The sequence below is a fragment of the Electrophorus electricus genome, chromosome 1 (assembly GCF_013358815.1).
Source record: "Electrophorus electricus isolate fEleEle1 chromosome 1, fEleEle1.pri, whole genome shotgun sequence".
NCBI classification, from domain to species: Eukaryota; Metazoa; Chordata; class Actinopteri; order Gymnotiformes; family Gymnotidae; genus Electrophorus; species Electrophorus electricus.
This window is the reverse complement of record NC_049535.1, coordinates 33,771,727-33,794,323: the sequence shown is the minus strand read 5'-3', so window position 1 is coordinate 33,794,323 and position 22,597 is coordinate 33,771,727. Positions and strand designations below refer to the sequence as shown.

Here is a 22,597-nt window from a genome sequence, read left to right as displayed (position 1 = left end):
ATATATATATATATATATATATATATATATATATATATATATATATATAAATATATAATTCTATTTATTTATTTATTTATTTTTAGCCCATGTAAGAATATTATCTTTATTGCCTGAGATTTTGCATTCTCATATCATATTTCAAATAATACTCTTAAAAGATTCTGTAACAAATCTATTTTGAACAGAAGGGTAGATTTGGTTAGTTGTTAAGTTATTTAGTTTTGCATTGTGGAGCAGTTGCTTTTCCACACTATATAGTATATATCACAACTATTTAATGGAAAATAATAACAAACCATGGTAGTTATGCCTGTAACCTTCATATTTTTGCTACCTTACATAAAAGAATCAATATGGGAAAGTTTCTAATATTTAAAGGTCTAATATTTAATATGTCTAATATCTAATATTTAAATGTTGTTTATGCATATGTTTTATCAACAGAGAAGACAATGTAGTAGCTAAACAAAAATGCTAAAACTGGTGTCATGCTGTCTCTGAGGACATATGACAGTTTCATTCATGAAAGGTGTTACCTTCTCTGCTCTAATTGTTCAACCAAATATGTCAAATCTCGCATGCAGTAGTGATGCAAATGAAGTGAACAGCATGAGCAGTTTTCCAGCCTTATCCATCATGTCAGAGCTGGTATTCTTTGTAAGAGATACAGTCAGATCATCACATTTCAACAGCTCTACAACATCAGTGTGGGTTGTATGTATCTCTTGCCCAATGTACAGAGTTCAGATATCTTCAATAGGTATATATCCTTTCTTTTATTGGGGAGCCCTATTGTGGTAGCTACCCAGCAGTGGTAGCTCAGTGGTTAAGGTACTTGACTTGAAATTGGAAGGTTGCTTGTTCAACTGCCAAGTTGCCACTGTTGGGCCCCCGAGCAAGACCCTTAACCCTCAATTGCTAAAGTTGTACTCATTTGTCATAATTGTAAGTTTCTTTGTGTAAATGTAATGTACTCTCTCTTACAATAGAGACCTGTAGAGGACAGTATATATGCAGACTCACAACCTATTAAAATACAACATATACAACATAAAATATGGAATATGGAACTTGATATACAAAACAGCTAATTAAACTCAAAGGTCTCTCAAGACAACCACATTATTTATGAAACACGCACAATTTTTCAATGGATATAAATGTATATTAGTTTTAATTCTTTTTGAAAATTATTCCATATTTACAATAAGTTCTTGTGAATAAATCGCAACCCTGAGCTAGGTCAAGATGTCCAAGAAACCAGACCCTGGCAACAGCAACACGGTCCTCCTCGTAAACAACGACTTCAAATACAGCAGCGTGGCTCCGGCAGACTGGTCCGCTAAAAGGATGGTGTGGGTCCCGTCAGAGAAAGATGGGTTTCAGCCTGCCAGCATCAAGGAGGAAAAAGCTGACGAGATCCTGGTTGAGCTGGACAATGGCTCCAAGGTAACCGTCCACAAGGATGACATCCAGAAGATGAACCCCCCCAAGTTCAGCAAAGCAGAGGACATGGCAGAACTGACCTGTCTGAATCAGGCCTCTGTGCTCAACAATCTCAGGGAGAGATACTTCTCAGGACTCATATATGTGAGTTTATGAATGTTGAGTAAAATAGTCGTTTTTCCCAGTCCCAGTCCTGGTCCTGAAGTGTAACCCAGCCCTGGTCCTGTGATGTCACCCAATCCTGGTCCTGTGGTGTTACCAAGTTCAAGTCTTGCAGTACTACTCAGTCCTGGTCCTGTGGTGTTAGCAAGTCTTAGACTTGTGGTGTTACAAAGTCCTGGTCCTGCAGTGTTACAAAGTCCTGGTCCTGTGGTGTTAATAGTCCTGGTCCTACAGTTGCCCTGCACTGCAACTTAGTGGTTTCCCTGCTCCCAGCAAACCTGACACCTCATCATCTTATTAAAAATCCCTCATGAGGTTACAATATTTGTACATTTTAGTTAAAACCTTAAAATGTACCAACTGAGAAGAATTGATATAAATATGGCATAAGCACTGATTATGTTCAAGGCCATGCATTTTACCATTTAAAATGAATAAGACCCCCACTTTCTGATACCATTCTCTGCCATGTTTTCATGAACACGAGTCTTTCTCTTCAGACCTACTCAGGCCTGTTCTGCGTGGTGGTCAACCCATACAAAATGCTCCCCATCTACTTGGAGCAGGTCATTGAGATGTACAAAGGAAAGAAACGCCATGAGGTGCCGCCCCATGATGCAGGGTGAGAACCACTTCTTGCTGAGAGAGACATTAATGTGGTCTGGCTTCAGTGACCATGTGATACTAAATACAAAGAGTGGAGGAGACGTTTGGCAAGTTTAACAGCACAACAGACCATGTCAGGTTCATTTTATCAATAAATAAATAAAGATCAAAACTTAACATTTCTGACACATTTATGATCTATTTTAACATGAGAAATGCATTTTTAAAAATCATATTCTGTGAATTCTGTTAGCTGAATCTGGCATATGTGAGGTTTCTGAGGCTCCGGTTCCCAGAGACTCAAGACTCAAGAATGTCCGGTTATCCGGCTCAGTTTCTCAGTGCACTTCCAGTGATGACCATGACACACGTCACCCTCTGCCTCTCTGTTTTTCCACAGAACGTGAGGACCAGTCTGTCCTTTGCACGTGAGTAATGATACACACGCACGTGCACATGTACCATTTTAAAGGGACATAAAACTACTTTGTCTCTTGAAGATCAAAAAATATTCCATCAGCTTCATTTGCAAAAGTGGGTTGCATTGCCTATGCTCAGCAAATATTCAGTTTGAATACTCAAACACCATACAAGTCATAAACTGCATCTCTCCTTCAGAATGCTTTAGGTACATGCTTTAAGGTTTACATCGAGTTTTAAATAAAGTCTGTCACAGAGCTCATGCAAATTGAGCTGATCTGGGGTCAACCCAGTTGGTTCTGAGCAGTGAGCGCGCTCAGCCAGGTCCTCACGGCTCTTCCTCATGGGTCTTCCTCGTGCCGGCTGACTGGGGCTTCGTGCCTCAGCGGGGAGTCTGGAGCCGGGAAGACCGAGAACACCAAGAAAGTCATCCAGTACCTGGCCGTGGTGGCTTCATCGCACAAAAGCAAAACGGAAGCAGGCTCAGTGAGTGTTGCATCCCATGCGTGGTTCTGCCTCTAATGGGGTGTTAAAGGCTCCTAGAAACAGGACTGGGGAACTGCCAGTGTAACCTTCAAGTTATTCACTCCTACAATCGTAATATCATATGCAAACTGGCCTATGCATCAATATTCAAGACTTTATATGCCATTAGTCCACACTGTTTTAAAGTTAGCCCACAACTATGAAACATGCATTTCTTTTTGTGACAGGATCCAGCCTCAGCACTTAACAAGGTAGAGTGTGGTACATGTTGAACACACTGCACACTGCAACTACTCTGCACAGTGTTTTCATCTTACCACTACACAGTGTTTTGGTTTGCTTTCCTGGGAGGCTAGCTAGAGCCTAACTGGACGTTTATGGTTATGAACATGCCAATCTACAGTAATGTAACCAAAGCAAGTCCGTAATAGCAGACAGACATTACAGTTACAGTGCCAGGAATGCTTTGACAGCTCTCTGCTTGCACACTGTGGGTGCAGTCAATGCAGGTTAGGTGTGTGTTTCAGCGTGTGTCTCTCAGTGTGGGTGCGGTAAATGTAGACTCCCTTTGTGTCTCGGTGCGGGAGCTCGGGGGCAGCAGGTTTGAGAATGGCTGCATGGCCAAAATCTGTCCTGAAAACTGGTTGGAACTCTGAAAGCTTTGTGAGTACTGCGCGTGACACGTACTCACTCAGAGACTGCAGCATCACTGCCTGCATACAGCTGGCCTGCGGGAGTATGTGAGTCTTACACCGCAGTGTTTCAGCAGATCCACAGTCCTGCGTTACCCTGTAATGATGACAAAGGACCTTAGATGGTATGACCGAGCCTCAGACTGAGAGCGCTACATATATGCCAAACCCTGAGAATGACCATAATGCTCACAAAACAGTGCTAATGTTGTCATTATTTGCCATGCTTTATTTAATTTGTGTTTACAGTTAGGTTGCCTAAAATATGACAGTAGATTGTTGTCATGGTGAAAGTGAGCTTTAGAATGGCTGATGTTCTTTTCCTGGACCACTAGGGGGAGCTAGAGAAGAAGCTACTGCAGACAAATCCCATTCTGGAAGCTTTTGGAAACGAAAAAACCATCAAAAATGATAATTCTTCACGATTTGTAAGTGGACACAGATCTCTGAGTTAAACGTCATGTTTAGTCTTTCACTACGCATATACAAGTCAGTCTGTCTGCTCTTCCCACAGGGCAAATTCATTAAGATAAACTTTGACATGGCTGGTTGGTGTCAATATTGAAACCTGTATCCTAAGGAGACCATCAGAAGCTGTCTATTTCATAATACTGATTCTTGGCTCAGTTTCCAAACAGGTCCAAACCCAAAGCATTTTGATTAGCACTCCCACTTCCCTGTCACATGACCTTCGCCCTTAACCCCCCTGTCTCAGACCTACTGGAGAAGTCCAGGTGTGTTCGCCAGGCCAAGGTCGAGAGGTCCTTCCATATCTTCTACCAAATGTTAGCTGGAGCAAAGGACAAAATGCATGGTAATGACCTACAGTTGAGTGTATGAAATGCTATATACATACATTATATATAGAGAGAGAGATAGAAAGAGAGAGAGATATTCAGAATTGTAATACACACACACACACACACACACACACACACACACACACACACACACACACACACACAGCTCCAGAAAAAAATAAGAGACCACTACAAAATGATCAGTTTCTCTAGTTTTACAATTGATGGGTATGTGTTTGACCAGACTGTGCAAATTTGTTTCATTCTATAAACTACTGGCAACATTTCTTCCAAATTCCAAAGCATGTTTATTTATGAAAATGACTAATGGTCAAAATAACAAAATAGTTACAGAAATTTCAGACCACAAATAAAGCATTTTTAATCACAGCTTTCATGTGTCTTGGCATGCTTTCCACCAGTCTTTCACATTGCTGTTGGGTAACTTTACGCCACTCCTGGCACAGAAATTCCAGGAGCTCAGCTTTGTTTGATGGCTTGCGACCATCCATCTTCCTCTTGATCAAATTCCAGAGGTTTTCAGTGGGGTTCATGTCTGGAGATTGGGCTGGCCTTGATAGGGTCTTGATCTGGTGGTCCCTCATCCACACTTTTATTGACGTGGCTGTGACATGGAGCATTGTCATGTTGAAAGAAACAATCATCCGAGTTGGGGAACATTGTCAGAGCAGAAGGAAGCAAGTTTTCCTCCAGCAGTTTTGTAAGTAGCTTGATTCATGTGTCCTTTACAAAGACAAATTTGCCCGATTCCAGCCTTGCTGAAACACCCCACCAATCATCACCCCACCCATCATCACCAATCCTGCACCAAATTTCACAGTGGGTGTGAGACACTCTGGCTTGTAGGCCTCTGCTGGTCTCCATCTAACCATTACATGACCAGGTGTTGGACAAAGCTGAAAATTGCACTCATCAGAGAAGATGACCTTACTCCAGTCTTCTACAGTCCAATCCTTATGGCCTTTTGCAAACTTCAGTCTGGCTCTTCTTTGCTTCTCATTGATGAAGGGCTTTTTGTACGACTTCAGCCCTGCCTCCAGAAGCCTGTTTTAAACCGTCCTCGCTGTGTAATTCACCCCAGCTGCATGCCATTCTTTTTGTAGATCACTTGACGTCATCTTACGGTTGTTAAGTGACATTTGAATGAGGTGGATCATCACGGTCGGTAAAGAGTCGTTTTCAACCTCTACAAGTATGTAGCTGTTGTTGTCCCATGTGTTTGCTGCTTGACCTTGTTCTTATGAACCACAGATTTGAAATTTTCAAGATAGAAGCAACCTGACGCTCACTGTATTCCTCTGCCAGTCAAGCTACAACGGAACCCTTCTTTTCCTCATTAAGAGCCTTTCTTTTTAACTCTTTTGGCATGACCTGTAGCTATATTTGGACTACACTTACTTTTTGGGTAGTCCTAGTACTGTTTTTCCCATCCAGCTGGTTCTATAACAAGAGAATAGTGAAGACAGCAGCAGTTCTTATACTGTTGCTCATTAGAATAGGATTTTGTTGATCACCTATCACCTAAGTTGATCACCTATTCAGCATCTCATTAGAATGAGGTGTGTCTGTAAATGAATTCAACAAGCACTTGAATGGAATGGCTGCTGTACACGTGGAGATGCTGATTTAAGAAAAAACTGGAGTGATCTCCAAAGTGATCTCTTATTTTTTTCTGGAGCAGTATATATCTGCACCATTTACTATAGTACATTACACACACACACACACACACACACCCCAGTTATTCTTGTTGTATAAGTAGTATATTATAATTATATGTGTTAACCGTAAAGTTATATGCTATATGTTATATGTTATATGTTAACTCCTATTGTTTTCCCAGAGGAACTGGTGCTGGAGGAGTTCAGTAATTACCGTTTCCTGGTAGCAGGACACTTGAAGGTTCAGGGTCAGCAAGACCACGAGTTGTTTAACGAGACTCTCGAGGCCATGGAGGTCCTGGGCTTCAGCGAAGATGAGAGAATAGGTGAGGACCTGAGCGCTATTCAGTTTTTGTCTAGAAAGTGGTGATGTAGTTCTAAACTAAAGTGCTTCCTTGAGTGATCAAGTTTATATGGTTCTGTGGAACCCTTTTTCCCTCAGGTGTGGGTTTTCCTCGCTCATAAAAAAGCCCTACTGAGATACTTTAGCCAACACTTTCTTAACACAGTCTGACATGTGGAATCTTTCTCCCTTCAGGGATGCTGAAAGTGTGCTCCACTGTACTACAGCTGGGAAACATAGAGTTCAAAAAGGAGAAGAACCAGGAGCAGGCCAGTATGCTGGATACCACAGGTAACCTAGCACACCATGGTAACGCCACAGGTAACCCAGCACACCACGGTAATGCCACAGGTAACCTAGCACACTACTTTAACGCCACAGGTAACCTAGCACACTACGGTAACACCACAGGTAACCTAGCACACTACAGTAACACCACAGGTAACCTAGCAAACTATGGTAACGTCATGGTAACATAGCACACTACGGTAACACCACAGGTAACCTAGCTCAATACAATAACACCAGGCATAACCTAGCACACTACAGTCATGCCACAGGTCACTACAATCATGCCACCTGAATTGTCATACTTATACCTATCTATCTGAGCTTAAATTTCACATCTGCCATATGTAAAACAATGTACGCCCAATCGGGAATGCACAAACCTGAAGAGTGAAAAAACTCTCTCTCCCAGCTGCCCAGAAAGTGTGTCACCTGCAGGCCATCAACCTAACCGACTTCAAGAAAGCCATCCTCACACCTCGCATAAAGGTGGGCCGGGAAATGGTGCAGAAGGCTCAGACCAAAGAGCAGGTACCGTCACACACGCAGAAACAAGCACACGTCCTGAAGTGCGTGCATGTATAATGAACATTTAGGAAAGATTCAGGGCTGTTCTGGTATAGATCGATAGCTCTTTTTGATCCCAGGGGTTGGGGGGATTCCCAGTCAACTCTGTTATAATGTCGCCGTATCCTTCTTCTTTTTACCAAAGTAACAACTGCCATTCAGACTGCATAGATGACAAAAGGGGTGTGTAATCAAATGCGGTCTGCTGGTGTCTCTGCTACCCACTCTGGCTTTGCCATTGAGGCCCTCGCCAAAGCCATGTATGACCGCCTGTTTCGCTGGGTCCTGGCCCATGTCAACAAGACTCTGGACAAGACCATGCGCCAAGGAGTTTCTTTCATAGGCATCTTAGACATTGCGGGCTTTGAGATTTTCGAGGTGAAGACAGAGAGCATTTAGTGTTACTACAAAGAATACAAAATACATAAACAACGTAGAGGAATAAATAGATAAAAATGGCAAGATACAAATGCTGCATTTGATATGAAATAAAGCAGAGAGCGCAGTGGCTTGACCTCTGACCGTCATCTCCAGGACAACTCGTTTGGGTAGCTGTGTATCAATTACACCAACGAGAAGCTGCAGCAGCTGTTCAATCACACCATGTTCGTGCTGGAGCAGGAGGAGTACCAGCGTGAGGGCATTGAGTGGAGCTTCATCGACTTTGGCCTGGACCTGCAGCCCTGCATCGAGCTGATTGACAGGCCGGTACGCCAATGCTGCCAAATGACCCACCCTCGCACCAGGACATCGCCATGATGATGAGTTATTGTACAGCTATGATTGCAACAGGCTATTGAATGGATAGCATATATATAAAGCTATAGGACAGGCATATCTGTCTCAAACAATGTGTTGTATTGTGTAACTAGCTCCCAGTACCCAGCACTAATTAACAGTGGGCTCAAAGTTAAGCAACACTTTATTACTGTGCATGTGTTTACAACAGAAATGAAACAGAGGTGTGGTATTAGATGAGACATGTTTTAGATGAGACTGTATTTAAAGAGTAATCTACAACTGAGAAGCATGGCAAGCAACAGACAGACATTGGACAATACTGAGACGACTGTTAAACAGTAAAAAGGACTGGAGACAATTCTGAGTTTGTGTTTGATGTATACTGTTTGCAAAACTACTTTAAACCACTATACACCACATTAAATAATTATTGAAAAGTGTGAATGTGGTTAAATGTACTTGTAGAATAACCCTCCTGGTATCCTGAACCTAACCCTAAACCTAACCCTTATCCTGTTACCCATATAGAATAACCCTTCTGGTATCCTGGCCCTAACCCTAACCCTTACCCTGTTATGCATACAGAATAACACTCCTGGTATCTAGGCTCTAAACATAAACCTAACCCTTACCCTGTTACCCATATAAAATAACCCTCCTGGTATCCTGTCCCTAACCCTAATCCATACCCTGTTACCCAAATAGAATAACCCTCCTGGTATCCTGGCCCTAACCCTAACCCTTACCCTGTTACCCATATAGAATAACCCTCCTGGTATCCTGGCCCTAACCCTAATCCATACCCTGTTACCCAAATAGAATAACCCTCCTGGTATCCTGGCCCTAACCCTAACCCTTACCGTGTTACCCAAATAGAATAACCCTCCTGGTATCCTGGCCCTAACACTAACCCTTACCGTGTTACCCAAATAGAATAACCCTCCTGGTATCCTGGCCCTAACCCTAACCCTTACCCTGTTACCCATATAGAATAACCCTCCTGGTATCCTGGCCCTAACCCTAACCCTTACCCTGTTACCCAAATAAAATAACCCTACTGGTATCCTGGCCCTAAACCTAACCCTTACCATGTTACCCATACAGAATAACCCCCCTGGTATCCTGGCCCTGCTGGATGAGGAGTGCTGGTTCCCCAAAGCCACCGATGTTTCTTTTGTGGAGAAGCTCACAAACAACCACTCAAGCCACTCCAAGTTCTGCAAGCCAAAGAACGCAAAGGACAAGACCTTCTTCACTGTGCAGCACTATGCTGGGAAGGTTGGTAAACATCTGTCGCCCTTCTGTGTAGTGGTGCCTCAGAGGTCACCACTGTCCCAGTAAATGACATGTGGATTGTTGGTTAGGTGGATTACAATGCCCATGCCTGGCTAACAAAGAACATGGACCCACTCAACGACAATGTCACCACCCTGCTGAGCAATTCCACCAACCCATTTGTGCAAGAACTCTGGAAAGATGGTGAAGTTTTTACTGGCTATAGATTCTTCTAATTACTGATTATTCTAGTTTAATTTAATTCTCGATTAAACACCAAACATATACAATACAAAATTAAACACTTAATGTTTAAGCAAAACTCTTAATGTCTCTCTAACCTTTCTGCTGAGTGGTGTATGAGTGATCCCTCCAAGCAATCCTGTTCTTAAGATGCATAGCCCCTCATGGACTCACTTACTCACACGTTTAGCATGTCTAAAGAATCTCCACAAGGGGGAGCTATTCACACCAAAGCATGGGCGCTGCTTCTGCAGTGAATCATGTGGTGGGCCTGGAGACCATGGCTAAGATGTCTGACAGCTCGATGCCCTCGGCCTCCAAGTCAAAAAAGGGCAGCTGTATAAGGAGTCTCTGGGCAAACTGATGACCACTCTCCACAACACACAACCCAACTTCATACGCTGCATCATCCCAAACCATGAAAAGAGGGTAGGCCACACCAACCCTCCCTTCTCTGACATATCGCTATGGCGGTTACGCAGTACTGAGCACGATTATGAGCCATCTGTGAAGCAGTCATCTTATTTGGTTATCTTACCTAAATTTCATAAAATGGCATTTCTAAAATGTGTGTTCAAATTTCACCAATTGCACTTCATCATACAGCCCTGAGAGTACAGTGCACAATCTAGCTACCCTGAGCACCAGATTCCTAACCTAAACAGGATCGCCAATGACCAGTGGTACTGCCGTTTCTGGGCGAGACTAAGCTTAGTCCATGTCAGGAGACACTGGTTCTGAATATGTAGAGGTCAGTGACTACAGCATTGAAGAGCAGCATCAGGTGTCAGCAGGTGTGTGTGTGTGTGTGTGTGTGTGTGCGTGTGCGTGTGCGTAAGCAGTCAGGGAAGCTGGACGCTCGCATGGTTCTGGAACAGCTGCGGTGTAACGGCGTACTGGAGGGCATTCGTATTTGCCGACAGGGTTTCCCCAACCGCATCGTCTTCCATGAGTTCCGGCAACGGTCAGCCACCTTCACAGAAACGTGCCTGCGGTCACTGCCTCCTGAAAAAGCCTCATAACCATGGTTTCATAAACACGCTCTCCTTCTGCTCACCAGCTACGAGATCCTGGCTGCCAGCGCAATCCCCAAGGGCTTCATGGACGGCAAACAAGCATGCACCCTCATGGTAGGCCATGGCTACTGAAAAACCACAATCCACTTGTGTCTGATTTTCGCAGGGATGAAGCTTAACTTAAGAGTGGAATCCCGCAAATAGCAGATAAACCATTTAAACTCATTTTATTCATGCAGTACAGCAAGTTAAAACAGACATAACCTTTTTGCAACGCACATGTTATATCAAGGGTGCCCAGCTTCAGTCGTGGAGATCTGCAGCTCAACATGCCTTAGCTTCAATACACTTGGCTCTGATATTCAGATGCTACCTAGATCACCTAGTTGAAGACCTAGATGAATTGGGTCAGGTGTTGTAGAGTAGGGCTGGAACTAAATGGCCCATGGTGGTAGACCTGCAGCACTGAAGGCAGGGATCTCTGCAGTCTGTGATCACCAATGCAGTGGCCATTGCCTGAGATGGGAAATTTCCTTTGCAGCATCTCTGCTCTTTGCTCTTCAGGTCAAACATCTGGATCTGGACCCCAACCTGTACCGCATCGGTCAGAGCAAGATGTTCCTCCGCACGGGAGTGTTAGCCCAGCTGGAGGAAGAGCGAGACCTCAAACTCACCGTCATTATCATCGCCTTCCAGGCCAAGGTGCAGGGCTTCCTCACCAGAAAGTGAGTGTAGGGTAAATGCAAACAGGCATGCAAGGGCAAAATAATGCCCCACGTTTCAAACCAACAATATTTATATTTTTGAAGGAACTCCTTTCATACCCATCTGAGAAGGCTACAGAATACTCACTGTGATCTGAAAACAGAATACAGAGATTCCCAAGGCTGTTTGCTATTTTCAGTCTCCTCTGTTGAGTCAAAACGTAATTCTATTATCTTAGAAGCTACAGCTGGAGAAGGCATCCGCTACTCTGGCAATAACATAGAAATCACATGCCTTAAAACCAACTACTTTTGGTCTTGAAATCTCTTCTATCCGTCACAGCAGCAGCTCATTGCCATGAAAGTGATCCAGAGAAACTGTGTCGCCTACCTAAAACTGAAGAACTGGCAGTGGTGGAGGCTCTTGACCAAAGTAAGTCACACTTCATCTTCTACAAGCCATCAGACTTCAAATGACGTTTAAGACACGTTGTCATCAGAGAAGGCCGTCCATCCGGCGTTAGGTCAAACCTCTGCTGCAAGTGACCCGACAGGAAGAGAAAATGAGTCAAAAGGAGGAGGAGCTTCAGAAGGCTAAAGATGTGGCTCAGAAGGCTGTAGCGGAGCTGAAGGAGATCAATCAGAAACATGCACAGGTACTGTGAAAACATCTGTCAAACCATCATCATCAACATCATCATCATCATGTTGTCCTTTAATACCATAGTAGCTCATCCATGTTTGTCAGTAGTATGACCTCTGGCGGAGAGCCACAGCAGAGCTTTAGGTGAGTGGGATCAGCAGAGAAAACCCCCAGGTCCTCCTCTGAGCCTGGACTCAGAAACAGATCACAACTAGTGTCTTCTTTAAGAATCATAGCTAGTTGTTTTAAATCAGGCTGGGTGTCACACTCCCCTTTTGTCATCTTCAGCATCGCCACCTACTCTTGTGCAAATAACGCATGTTAACTTGTGTAAGCCACAATTTGCTTTGTATCCAGTAATGGAAGAATGTAAGCGCAACGTTTAGAAGGAGTTGGAGAACTAGAGAAATTTTCCAACCTTAACAGGGAAGTTGGCTGTCAAATTGATTTAGGTTTTTTGAGATGGGTGCAGCACTAAATTCTGCAAGGATTTGACCGCTGATTCAGACACATAAACATCATTCCTAGTTCCAGAATGAATTTCATTATCAGTGCTTGGGCTTCTTCCCGCCAGCTACTGGAGGTGCAGGACCGGCTGCAGGAGAAGCTGCAGATGGAGGCGGAGCTGCATGCAGAGACCGAGGAGATGAGGATACACCTGGGGGCCAAGAAGCAGGAACTGGAGGAAGTCCTGCGTGAGAAGGAGGCGCGGTTGGAGGAAGAGGAGGAGCATGGCCAGAACCTCCAGCAGGAAAAGAAGAAAATGCACCAGCAGCTGCAGATTGATCGATGATTGCTGATAATTGATAACTGATACGCGATCAGGAAATAATGTCATTTGTCAAAGATATGCACTGATGGAATGGTGATGGTGCCGTCGCTGATGTTGACAGGTTGAGCAGTGTAAAAGACTCTGGTAATTAAGGTTGGGTTTGCTACACTGCTGAGACAGCTTCTGAGCTCTTTACCGTGCTCTTTGGAGAGCTCACGACGCGTTCTATCCTGTAGGACGTAGAGGCACGTTTGGCAGAACAGGAAGGGTCCATGCAGAAGCTCCAGCTGGAGAAGGCTGCAGCTGATGGAAGGATTAAAACACTGGAGGGTGATATCCTTGTCAAGGAGGACCAAAACAACACGCTGCATAAGGTTTGTCTTTCAAGACAAACATTAATTTGTTGTTGAGGTTAATCGACAACGTTTTTAGCTTGGACTAATTACGTTTTTGTCCTAGACTAAGCATAACTTTGTATACCATTCCACATTCAGGAGAAGCAGGAGCTTGAGGAGCGCCTAGCGGACTTGACCTCCAGCCTCAGCGAAGAGGAAGAAAAATCAAAGAACCTCACCAAACTTAAGAATAAGCATGAGTCCATGATTTCAGAGCTTGAAGGTTTGCGGAGAGCAGATTTGCTTTTTTAACATTGAACCATGGTGGTATGTTTGATGGTGTAGTTACACTTGAATAGCCTTGTTCACTGGTTTAAGCCTGGAACTAAACTTTGGAAGATAGTATTTAGAAATTGGCCTACCCCTGTCTCTAAGAGGTGGTACCTAATAATACCACAAAACAGGTTTGTGTGTGTAACTATGGGTTTGTTTGGTTTTTTTTATGTCTATTCAGTGCAACTGAAGAAGGAGGAGAAGCTCTGTCAGGACTTGGTGAAGGCAAAGCGGAAGCTGGAGGCTGAGCGCTCCAGCCTGCAGGAGCAGATCTCAGTGGTGCAGGCCGAGTGCGCCGAGCAAAAGGCCCGGCTCGCTGCCAAGGAGGACGAGATGCAGGCCCTGCTGACACGGTACGAGGAACGTCCGGCTGCCCTGCCGCACATGCCGTCTCTCCAGACACTTCCTCACTTTCACCTGTGGCTGGGTGAAGCCAAAACTGGGCCAAAGCAACCAAAATTAACCCCTTTTTTTTACATGATCATTTCATTTTGCTGTTCATGTTCCACTGAGTAAGTTTTCATCAAGTCCTCATTTAAGAAATGAAATTATTCTTTTTCTTCTCTTCTTCTGATTCTCTTTTATCAAAATGCCACAGCTTCTGTCCACCTCTAAAGCATCTTCAGATTTTTAGCTACATCATTAAGGCTGAATGTGTGGGCAACATAATAACAAATAATATAATGGTTTTTAGGATCCAATCCAGTCCCCATGGATAAATTCCCACCCAAATACCTTGCTGCACATTGGCCCAGGCAAACGTGTCATGATTCTTGTTTGATGTTGTTACCCAGTCTGGAGGAGGAGTCTGCTCAGAAGAACAGCACCATGAAGAAGATCCGTGAGACGGAGGGGCTGGTTGCTGAGCTGCAGAAGGACCTGGAGAATGAGCGAGCCACCCGCACCAAGGCCGAGAAGGCCAAGCGAGAGCTGGGAGAGGAGCTGGAAGCCCTGAGGTCTGAGCTGGAGGACTCCCAGGACACCCTCGCAACTCAGCAGGAGCTCTGGTACACGCACAACACCACGGCCCCTCTTTGGGGGGGGGGCTTCGCTTCCTTTGCTTTCAAACCTGGCCGACGTTATGTGTTCTGTGGGTTAACATGCATTTTTCTGCTACAGTGTCAAAAGGGAACAGGAAGTGGTAATGTTCAGGAAGACGATGGAGGAGGAATGGCGGAGCCGCGAGGCTCAGCTGCAGGAGATGAGGCCGAAGCACGCTCACGCTGTGGACGACCTCAGCGAGCAGGTGGAACAGGCGAAACGGGTGAACAGCCAGCACACACATTCCCTTCTTATAGACCAGTTTTCCCTGCAAATGATTTGTGTGTACAAACTGTAGATTGCAATATTCAGAAGTTAAAAAAAGAGGAAGAATGTAAAGTGTTTCGCACTGTCAAGGCCATGCAACATTCGCACCCTGTACACCAGCTGCAGCCCAGAACACCTACCCCCCCCCATGTTCCCATCATGGTTTATCCTAAATATCCCCCCCATGTTCCCATCATGGTTTATCCTCAGTTACCACCCCTACCCACCACAGTTCCCATCATGGTCTATGCATGGTTCAGTGTCTCTGGTGGCAGGCAAAGGCTAGCCTGGAGAAGGCCAAGCAGACCCTGGAGAAGGAGGCAGCAAATCTAAGCACAGAGCTGCACTCACTGTTCAACGCCAGACAGGATGCCGAACACAAGAGGAAAAAGGTGGAGGGCCAGCTGGCAGACCTGCAGGGCCGGTTCAACGACAGCGAGAGACAGAAAGCAGAGCTGGGAGATCGGGTTTTCAAACTCACTGTGGGCATCGCATGCTGTCCTTTCTTTACTATAGTGTTTATCATGCACTAACGTATCCAGTTCAACTTATTAAGTTCTTGGTAGTCAGCTGAAGAGTTTTGTCAGAGATGTTAAATCCATTGTTAGAAAGATTTTAACACTGGCAACGTCATTACAGATTCTTTCCACTATAATTTTCATTTTTTTATTCTTTACCATTTATTTACTTATTCAGAGGGACATATTGTACAGAGGTAATGACACCTTTTCCCCACAGTCCGAGCTTGACAATCTCACGGTTCTCCTGAATGACGCAGACAATAAGAACAGCAGACTGAGTAAAGATGTATCCAGTCTCAGCTCACAGCTCCAGGATGCCCAGGTGAGCTCCTGCAGCCGTGTGTGTTATAACGGGCCAATCCTGAGCTAGAGTGAATGGGGATTCTCAGTACAGAAGGTCTAGTAGGTAGTGGTGTGGTTAAGGTACTTGACATGTAATCTGAAGGTTGCCAGTTCAAGTTGCCACTGTTGGGCCCCTCAATCATAATTGTAAGTCGCTTTGGATAAAAGTGTCAGATAAATGCTGTAAATGTCACCATAGGCACCAGTGGAAAAAAAAAAAAACCTTAGCATCAGATTAAAGTGACAATAAAGGTTTTTAGTCTTAGACTAAAGTCTAAGAAAAAAAAAAACATTTTATGAATCTACGTAGTGGCGTTTTGGCCATCCAGCCCGAACCTTGTCTCATGTGCTCACCCAGGAGCAGCAAGCTGAGGAGAGTCGTCAGAAGCTGAATGCTCTAAACCACCTGAGGCAGGCGGAGGACGACCGGAACAATCTGCTGGGGCAGGTGGAGGAGGAGGCTGAGGCCAAGCGTAACATGGAAAGACTCCTCCACTCTCAGCACACAGGTTGGTCCTCCAGGCTGTAGGTGGACTCTCGCACAGTGCACCATATAGGGGACAAAGGCCATTAGTTTGGTCCCTTATTAGGGCACCTTATTAGGGAGAGTGGAAAGACAATTTGAACGTAGACAAAATGAACATGCGCTCGCTGTACTGAAGTCAAAGCCTATTATCACTTAACCTGTGACTGTGTGGCTCTTTTTCTCATCTTAGCTAGCAGACGCGAAGAAAAAACTGGCCAGGTTCTCCAGCAGCATGGAGCTTCTAGAAGAGACGAAGAAGCGACTGCAGAGAGACCTGGAGGCAGCCAGCTCGGCGCTGGAGGAGAAGGGTGCCGCCTGCGACAAGCTGGAGAAGAGCAGGAACCAGCTGCAGTTGGAGCTGGAGGACGTGCTGGTGGACCTGAACAACCAGAGACAGCTGATCTCAAACCTGGACAAAAGGCAGAGGAAATTCGACCAGGTCGGCAAACCTCGCATCCTCCACACAAGCGTTTGTCGGAAGGACGGCCGTTAGCTCACCACCTGCATGTTCCGTGCGCACACAAAACCATTAGTAGGGAGGAGACTGAGAAGATCCCTGACTGATCAATACAGTTGGACTTTACATTAGCTGATTACCGAGTGCAGGAGAGTCACACAGTCATTTTTTCTTTCTCATTTTCTATTTTAGTGACAGCTGTGGCAGAAATATGATTGCTACATAATGCAACTCCTTGGCATTTTGTTTGCGGTTTAAGTGTACCGTGCGTATGTTTGTCGGTGTAACACTGTCAGATGCTGGTGGAGGAGAAGGCCGTCTCCTGCAGGAACGCCGAAGAACGTGACCAAGCCGAGGCTGAGGTCAGAGAGGGCGAGAGCAAGGCGCTGGCCATGGCTCGAGCTCTGGAAGAGACCAAGCTCTCCCTGGAGGAGGTGAAGAAGCTCAACAAAAGCCTGCACATGGAGATAGATGCTCTGATCCACTCAAAGGATGATGTGGGCAAGAATGTGAGACCATGCACTTGTTTTCATTTGTCCAAAGTCAAGTAAATGGTAAATAAGCTGTGGTTGCGCAGAAAACAAACTGATTCAATACTTGAAGGAAAATGCAGGTATTTCCCATAATGGTTTAAAAGTGCTGTGTTTAAAAACTGCCTGTGTCTTTGGTATCTCCAGCACATGCTGTACAGATTCCCCTAGCACTGAGCAGTTTTGTTTTGTCTTGTTCCCATGGTGATGTTGCTATGAGGTTTTGTTTTGGTCCTTGTCTCTGCCTTTGTCTTGTTTCCTGCCTCTTGTTGATTCCACCTGTCTTGTTATATCTTGATTTCCTAACATATTTATCGGTGTTTCCCTGCTCGCGTTGCTGGTCTGTGAATGATGCTGGAAGTTTGTAGTTGTGCTTTCCTTATTTCTGTGTTTAGTTCTCCTGGTTCACGCCCTGTTTTGTTTTGTTTTGTTCTTTGTTAACCACGTATTCAGGTATTTAATGCCTTCAGGCACTTGTGTCTTGCGTCCCTTCACTTTCCATCACAGTATATGTAACAGCCGTCCTTCCTCCATGTGTGACATACGGTTTGAGAAGGTCCATGAGCTAGAGAAGGCCAAGCGCTTGCTGGAGACTCACATCCTTGAGGTGAAGACCCAGGTGGAGGAGCTGGAGGATGAGCTCCAGATGGCGGAGGACGCCAAGCTCCGGCTGGAGGTGAACGTGCAGGTCCTGAAGACCCAGTTTGAGAGGGAGCTCCAGGACAGGGATGAGCAGGAAGACGAGAAGCGGAGACAGCTGGTCAAGCAGGTAAAAGCGTGGCGGCTTTCCACCTAAAGGCAGCCATTTTCTGTTCGCCGGTGTGTCAAAGCTCGATCACCATAAAAGTCTTGGCCATGTGTGAGTGCATCACAACACGTGCAGGTCTGATTCTCCATCAACAAGAAATAGGACGTTCATTTTTAACATCTGAGTGATGCTAGCTACAGTGCATCGTACACCACACGTTTCAGCTGCATGATGCATAATAACCATTTCAGTTTACTGAGCAGTTTTGTTATATCCGTGCTCAGTTATGCGAGATGGAGACGCAGCTGGAAGATGAGCGCAAGCAGAGAAATTCACTACCAAGAAGAGGCTGGAGAGTGAGGTGAAGGATGTGGAGGAGCAGGTGGAGGTTCTGAGCAGGAGCAGGGACGACGCGGTCAAACAGCAGCGCAAAGCTCAGGTTGGCCAGCAGGAGGTGCACAACCTCTCGCTTGTGGGTTTAGTCTCCTTCCATGACTGCGTCTAATGGATCAGCTTTCCCGCCTTGCAGGCCCAGGTTAGAGACACCCAGAGGGAGCTGGAGGATTTCTGCACAGCCCACAAGGAGGCGCTGTCGAGCGCAAAAGAAACTGAAAGGAGGACCAAAACCCTGGAGGCTAATATTATGCATTTACAAGAGGTATAGGCTTACCAAAAAAAAGACAGACACAACTCCACAAAACCAGAAGATTGTCTGTTTTACAAAACGTTCCGGTGATTGTTTCTGAAGGAGCTAGCAGGGGCGGAAAGAGCTCGAAAGCAAGCAGAAATGGAGAGGGATGAGCTGGTAAAAGAGCTGGCTGGCAGCCCTGGGAAGTAAGAAGCCACTTCCTAAACGTCTCCTCTTTCAGGTTCGCGCCCCAAAGAGCATAACTGCTGACACTGGTCAAATGCTGTGCTTAATACCCAAGCAGTAACTCCCTGCGACAGCACCTGGTGTAATTCATTAATGAAGAACATGTATAGACTGAAGTTCACAAAGTTTCAGCTTTCAGTTTAGAAAAAGCAACAAAATGGTTTCACCTCCTAGACTTTAAGAAGCGCTTTGTTTGCTCGGCTGATGGACTTCTGTCCAAAACATCCTGTTTCTCTGGAAACCTTGTGAACGTCACAGCAAATTTCTCTATGTCTCTGACTAGGGTACAATGGAGTTAATCCATGGAATCTTCTTCAGATATATGATTGATAAGTGACCACGTGCATGTTGTGGCTTTTGATCGCACAGGTCAATATTGTCAGAAGAGAAGCACCGCCAGGAGGGACGGGTCACCCACCTGGAGGAGGAGCTAGAGGAGGAGCAGGGCAACGTGGAGTCCCTGAACGACAAGCTGAGGAGGAGCATCCAGCAGGTGCCAGCGGTGTCAGGGCCCATGTCACAATTCACGTGGGGCGCACAGCTTAAAGCAAGCCAGTGTCCTGAGGGCAGACGTCCACTTCTGCGCCGCACAAGCATAGACATCAGGCTTTGACACGCAGAAACTAACAATAACTAAAAATGACCATGATGCAGTAATATTATGTAATAATTCTCTTGTTTAGTATATGAAATGATAGTTTTTATAGAATCCATAGTATTTAGAGTGTATTCTGAGGGTCTCCCCTCATGTATGTTTCAATAGTGTGGACTCTTAAAATCAAATACCACGGAGAAAGGAACTCCAAGAACTGTGGACAATCTTGGGTAATTCTGGGACTGGTAAAACAAAAAGAAAGAAAAAAGCCCCAAGTCTCCATCAATGAAATATGTACATACACTTCCAACCAAACAAGCTGATTGATCAGTCAATCCCAGCATTCCTTTCTCTGTGTGCAGGTGGACCAGCTGAGTGTGGAGCTGCAGGTGGAGCGGGCCATGTCACAGAGGAGTGAGGGTGCCCGGCAACAGCTGGAGAGGCAGAACAAGGACCTGAAGACCAAGTTGCAGGAGGTGGAAGGACAAGCCAAATCAAAACTGAGGGCCTCTATCACCACCCTAGAGGTCAAACTGCACCATGTTGAGGACCAGCTGGAGCAGGAGATCAGGTGGGGAAGTCCCTTGGCTCTCTGGGCAGAGATCCCGCAGACGGGTTGGCTGAGAAATGGTGGCAATGTTACACCATTAACGCTTTCTCCATTATGACACCTCACCATGTCCTTCTCATACTGTGATACAGTACTGCTTGAAACTTGGAACCCTTTCCAAGTTTCTATATTTCTGAATAAATTTGTGCTAAAGCTTCAACAGATTGTCCTAAATGTCCTAAAAGTAGATAAGCAGAATCAAATCAAACAAATGAGACAAAATATTAGACTCAGTCATTTATTTATTGAGGAAAATGATCCAATATTACATATCCGTCAGTGGCAAAAGCATGTGAACCTTTGCTTTCGGTATCTGGTGTGACCCCCTTATGCAGCAATAACGGCAATTAAACGTTTACGGTAATTGTTGGTTAGTCCAGCAGATCAGCTTGGAGGTATTTTAGCCCATTCCTCAGTACAAACAGTTTCAACTCAGTTATGTAGGTGAGTCTCCTCCCATGAACAGCTTGCTTCAGGTCCTTCCACGACATATCTACTGGATTAAGGTCAGGACTTTGACTTGGCCATTCCAAAACCTTAACTTTATTATTTTTTAACCGTACTTTGATAGAACAACTTGTGTGCTTAGGGGTCTTGCTGCATGTTTTCTTGAGATTCAGCTCACAAAACAGATGGCCTGACATGTTCCTTTAGAGTTTGCTGATGGAGCAATTACAAATTCTATCAATTATGGTCATCCTGGCCCTGATACCCAAACTGTGATACCAGAACAGGCCCAAACTTTGATACTACTACCACAAGTGTTTTCCTTTCTCCAGCCATAACACTTTTCATTTAAACCAAAAAGATCAATTTTGGTCTCATGCATGCACAAAACATTGTTCCAATAGCCTTTTGGCTTGTCCATGAGATCTTTAGCAAACTGCAGACAGACAGCAATGTTCTTTTTGCAGAGCAGCACCTTTCTGCTTCCAACCCTGACATGCACACCATTGTTGTTCGGTGTTCTCCTGATGCAGAACTCATGACCATTAACCTTAGCCAATGTGAGAGGGGCTTTTAGTTACTTAGAAGTTACCTTGGGTTCCTTTATGACCTTGCAGAGTTTTATACGCCTTGTTTTTGGCGTGACCTTTGCTGGTTGACCCCCCCTGGGCAGGGTAATAATGGTCTTGAATTTCCTCCATTTGTAACAATCTGCCTGACTGTGGATTGGTGGAGATAGTTTTGTAACCTTTTCCAGTCTCATGACCATCAACAACTCTTCTGAGATCCTCAGAAAGCTCCTCTTACTTCCTCAAATGTATTGTGAAGACCAGACTTTGCTAGGTTCTGTACATAAAACAGGGTGCCCACTCACACCTGATTGTCATCCCACTGATTGACACCTGACTCAAGCCTAAAGGTTCACATACATTTGCCATTCGCAGATATGCAATATTGGATCATTTCTCATTTAAATAAATGAGTTTCATATTTTTGTCTCATTTGTTTGATTTGGTTTATCTATTTTTAGGACTTGTGTGACAATCGGATGAAGTTTTAGGTCAAATTTATGCAGAAATAAACTTCTAAAGGGTTCACAAAGGTTCAAGCACCACTGTACCTGTATAAAAGGTATATTCTGATTTGGCATTCCCCTGGATTTGAGGATCAAAGAATTTTTGGATTCTCAACATTTTATGTGCATGACCGTGGAATGTGTTGTGACCTCGGGGGTGCATTGGGGCAGGGAGAGGCAGGGTGCAGCCAAAGCCCTACGTCAGAAGGACAAGAAGCTGAAGGACCTGACCATTCAGATGGAGGATGACCGAAAACAGGCTGAGCAATACAAGGACCAGGTAACCTCACCACGGCCTTTGACCTCACCTGGAGGTGCATGTTTAGGGTGGGCTTCGCTAACAGGGCTAGAGTCTGCCGCTGGCGAAGATTCAACTCTAAAACATCTAAAATGTTTACACTAAGAATTTTATATTTATATATTTTAAAAAACAACAGCCACCGTCTGGGAACCCAGATCTAAAATGACGTTGGTTTAACTTACACTTTGGGGTGGGAAACACCACCCAGCCTAACACATGTGAGTAGTGAGATCAGGAATCACCCCCCCCCCCCCCCCCCCCCAAAAAAAAGCTGCTAAAATGTCAAGTGCTCATTAGCTCAATTAGCTCAATACCGTCAGTGTCGTTTGTGGTTTTAATGCAACATGATATAAGAATGTTTGTAATATTTAGTGGAAGCCAGTTAGCAAGCTCTTGGTCCAACCCTCTTCCGGAGTCCTGCTCTTTGATGCTATGCCACTCCCCGCTGCAGGCGGAGAAGGCAAACGTGCGGGTGAAGCAGCTGAAGAGGCAGGTGGAGGAGAGTGACGAGGAGTCCCAGTGGGCCGCGGTGGGACAGAGGAAGCTGCAGCGGGACCTGGGTGAGGCCATGGAGGCCCACGACGCCCTGAGCAGAGAGCTGTCCTTTCTCAGGAGCAAACTCAGGTTGTTCTGCGGTGATCCCTTTCTGTGACGTATGCAACACCCACATTCACCACACTAAACCCTAAACTGGAATCAAATGACC

The 22,597-nt window shown here is 45.0% G+C and overlaps 1 protein-coding gene and 1 long non-coding RNA gene across 2 annotated transcripts; one reads left to right on the top strand and one right to left on the bottom strand.

Annotated features, from left to right (window-relative positions):
* The first annotated feature begins 1,240 nt into the window (after nt 1–1,240).
* myh11b (myosin, heavy chain 11b, smooth muscle) lies at nt 1,241–22,543 on the top strand. Its single transcript, XM_035525485.1, is given in 42 exon segments — nt 1,241–1,593; nt 2,112–2,319; nt 2,618–2,645; nt 3,024–3,123; nt 4,157–4,243; nt 4,330–4,355; nt 4,357–4,385; nt 4,531–4,629; nt 6,480–6,623; nt 6,836–6,931; nt 7,341–7,460; nt 7,722–7,873; nt 8,030–8,203; nt 9,341–9,514; nt 9,601–9,715; nt 10,009–10,080; nt 10,083–10,183; nt 10,597–10,718; nt 10,815–10,884; nt 11,335–11,498; nt 11,802–11,907; nt 11,999–12,130; nt 12,692–12,896; nt 13,124–13,263; nt 13,384–13,507; nt 13,739–13,910; nt 14,352–14,564; nt 14,677–14,821; nt 15,141–15,347; nt 15,604–15,708; nt 16,087–16,237; nt 16,452–16,693; nt 17,008–17,220; nt 17,798–18,010; nt 18,274–18,319; nt 18,322–18,428; nt 18,519–18,647; nt 18,738–18,823; nt 19,233–19,356; nt 19,821–20,029; nt 21,762–21,870; nt 22,343–22,543. Coding segments are annotated over 42 exon segments (5,802 nt in total). The 5' UTR covers nt 1,241–1,251.
* On the bottom strand, nt 2,241–6,597 carry LOC113580881. The gene is made up of 4 exons (XR_003411012.2): nt 6,512–6,597; nt 4,537–4,605; nt 3,815–3,912; nt 2,241–3,031 (listed from the first exon to the last, which is right to left on the bottom strand). It is a non-coding gene; the product is annotated as an uncharacterized LOC113580881 (long non-coding RNA).
* Nucleotides 22,544–22,597: the final 54 nt, after the last annotated feature.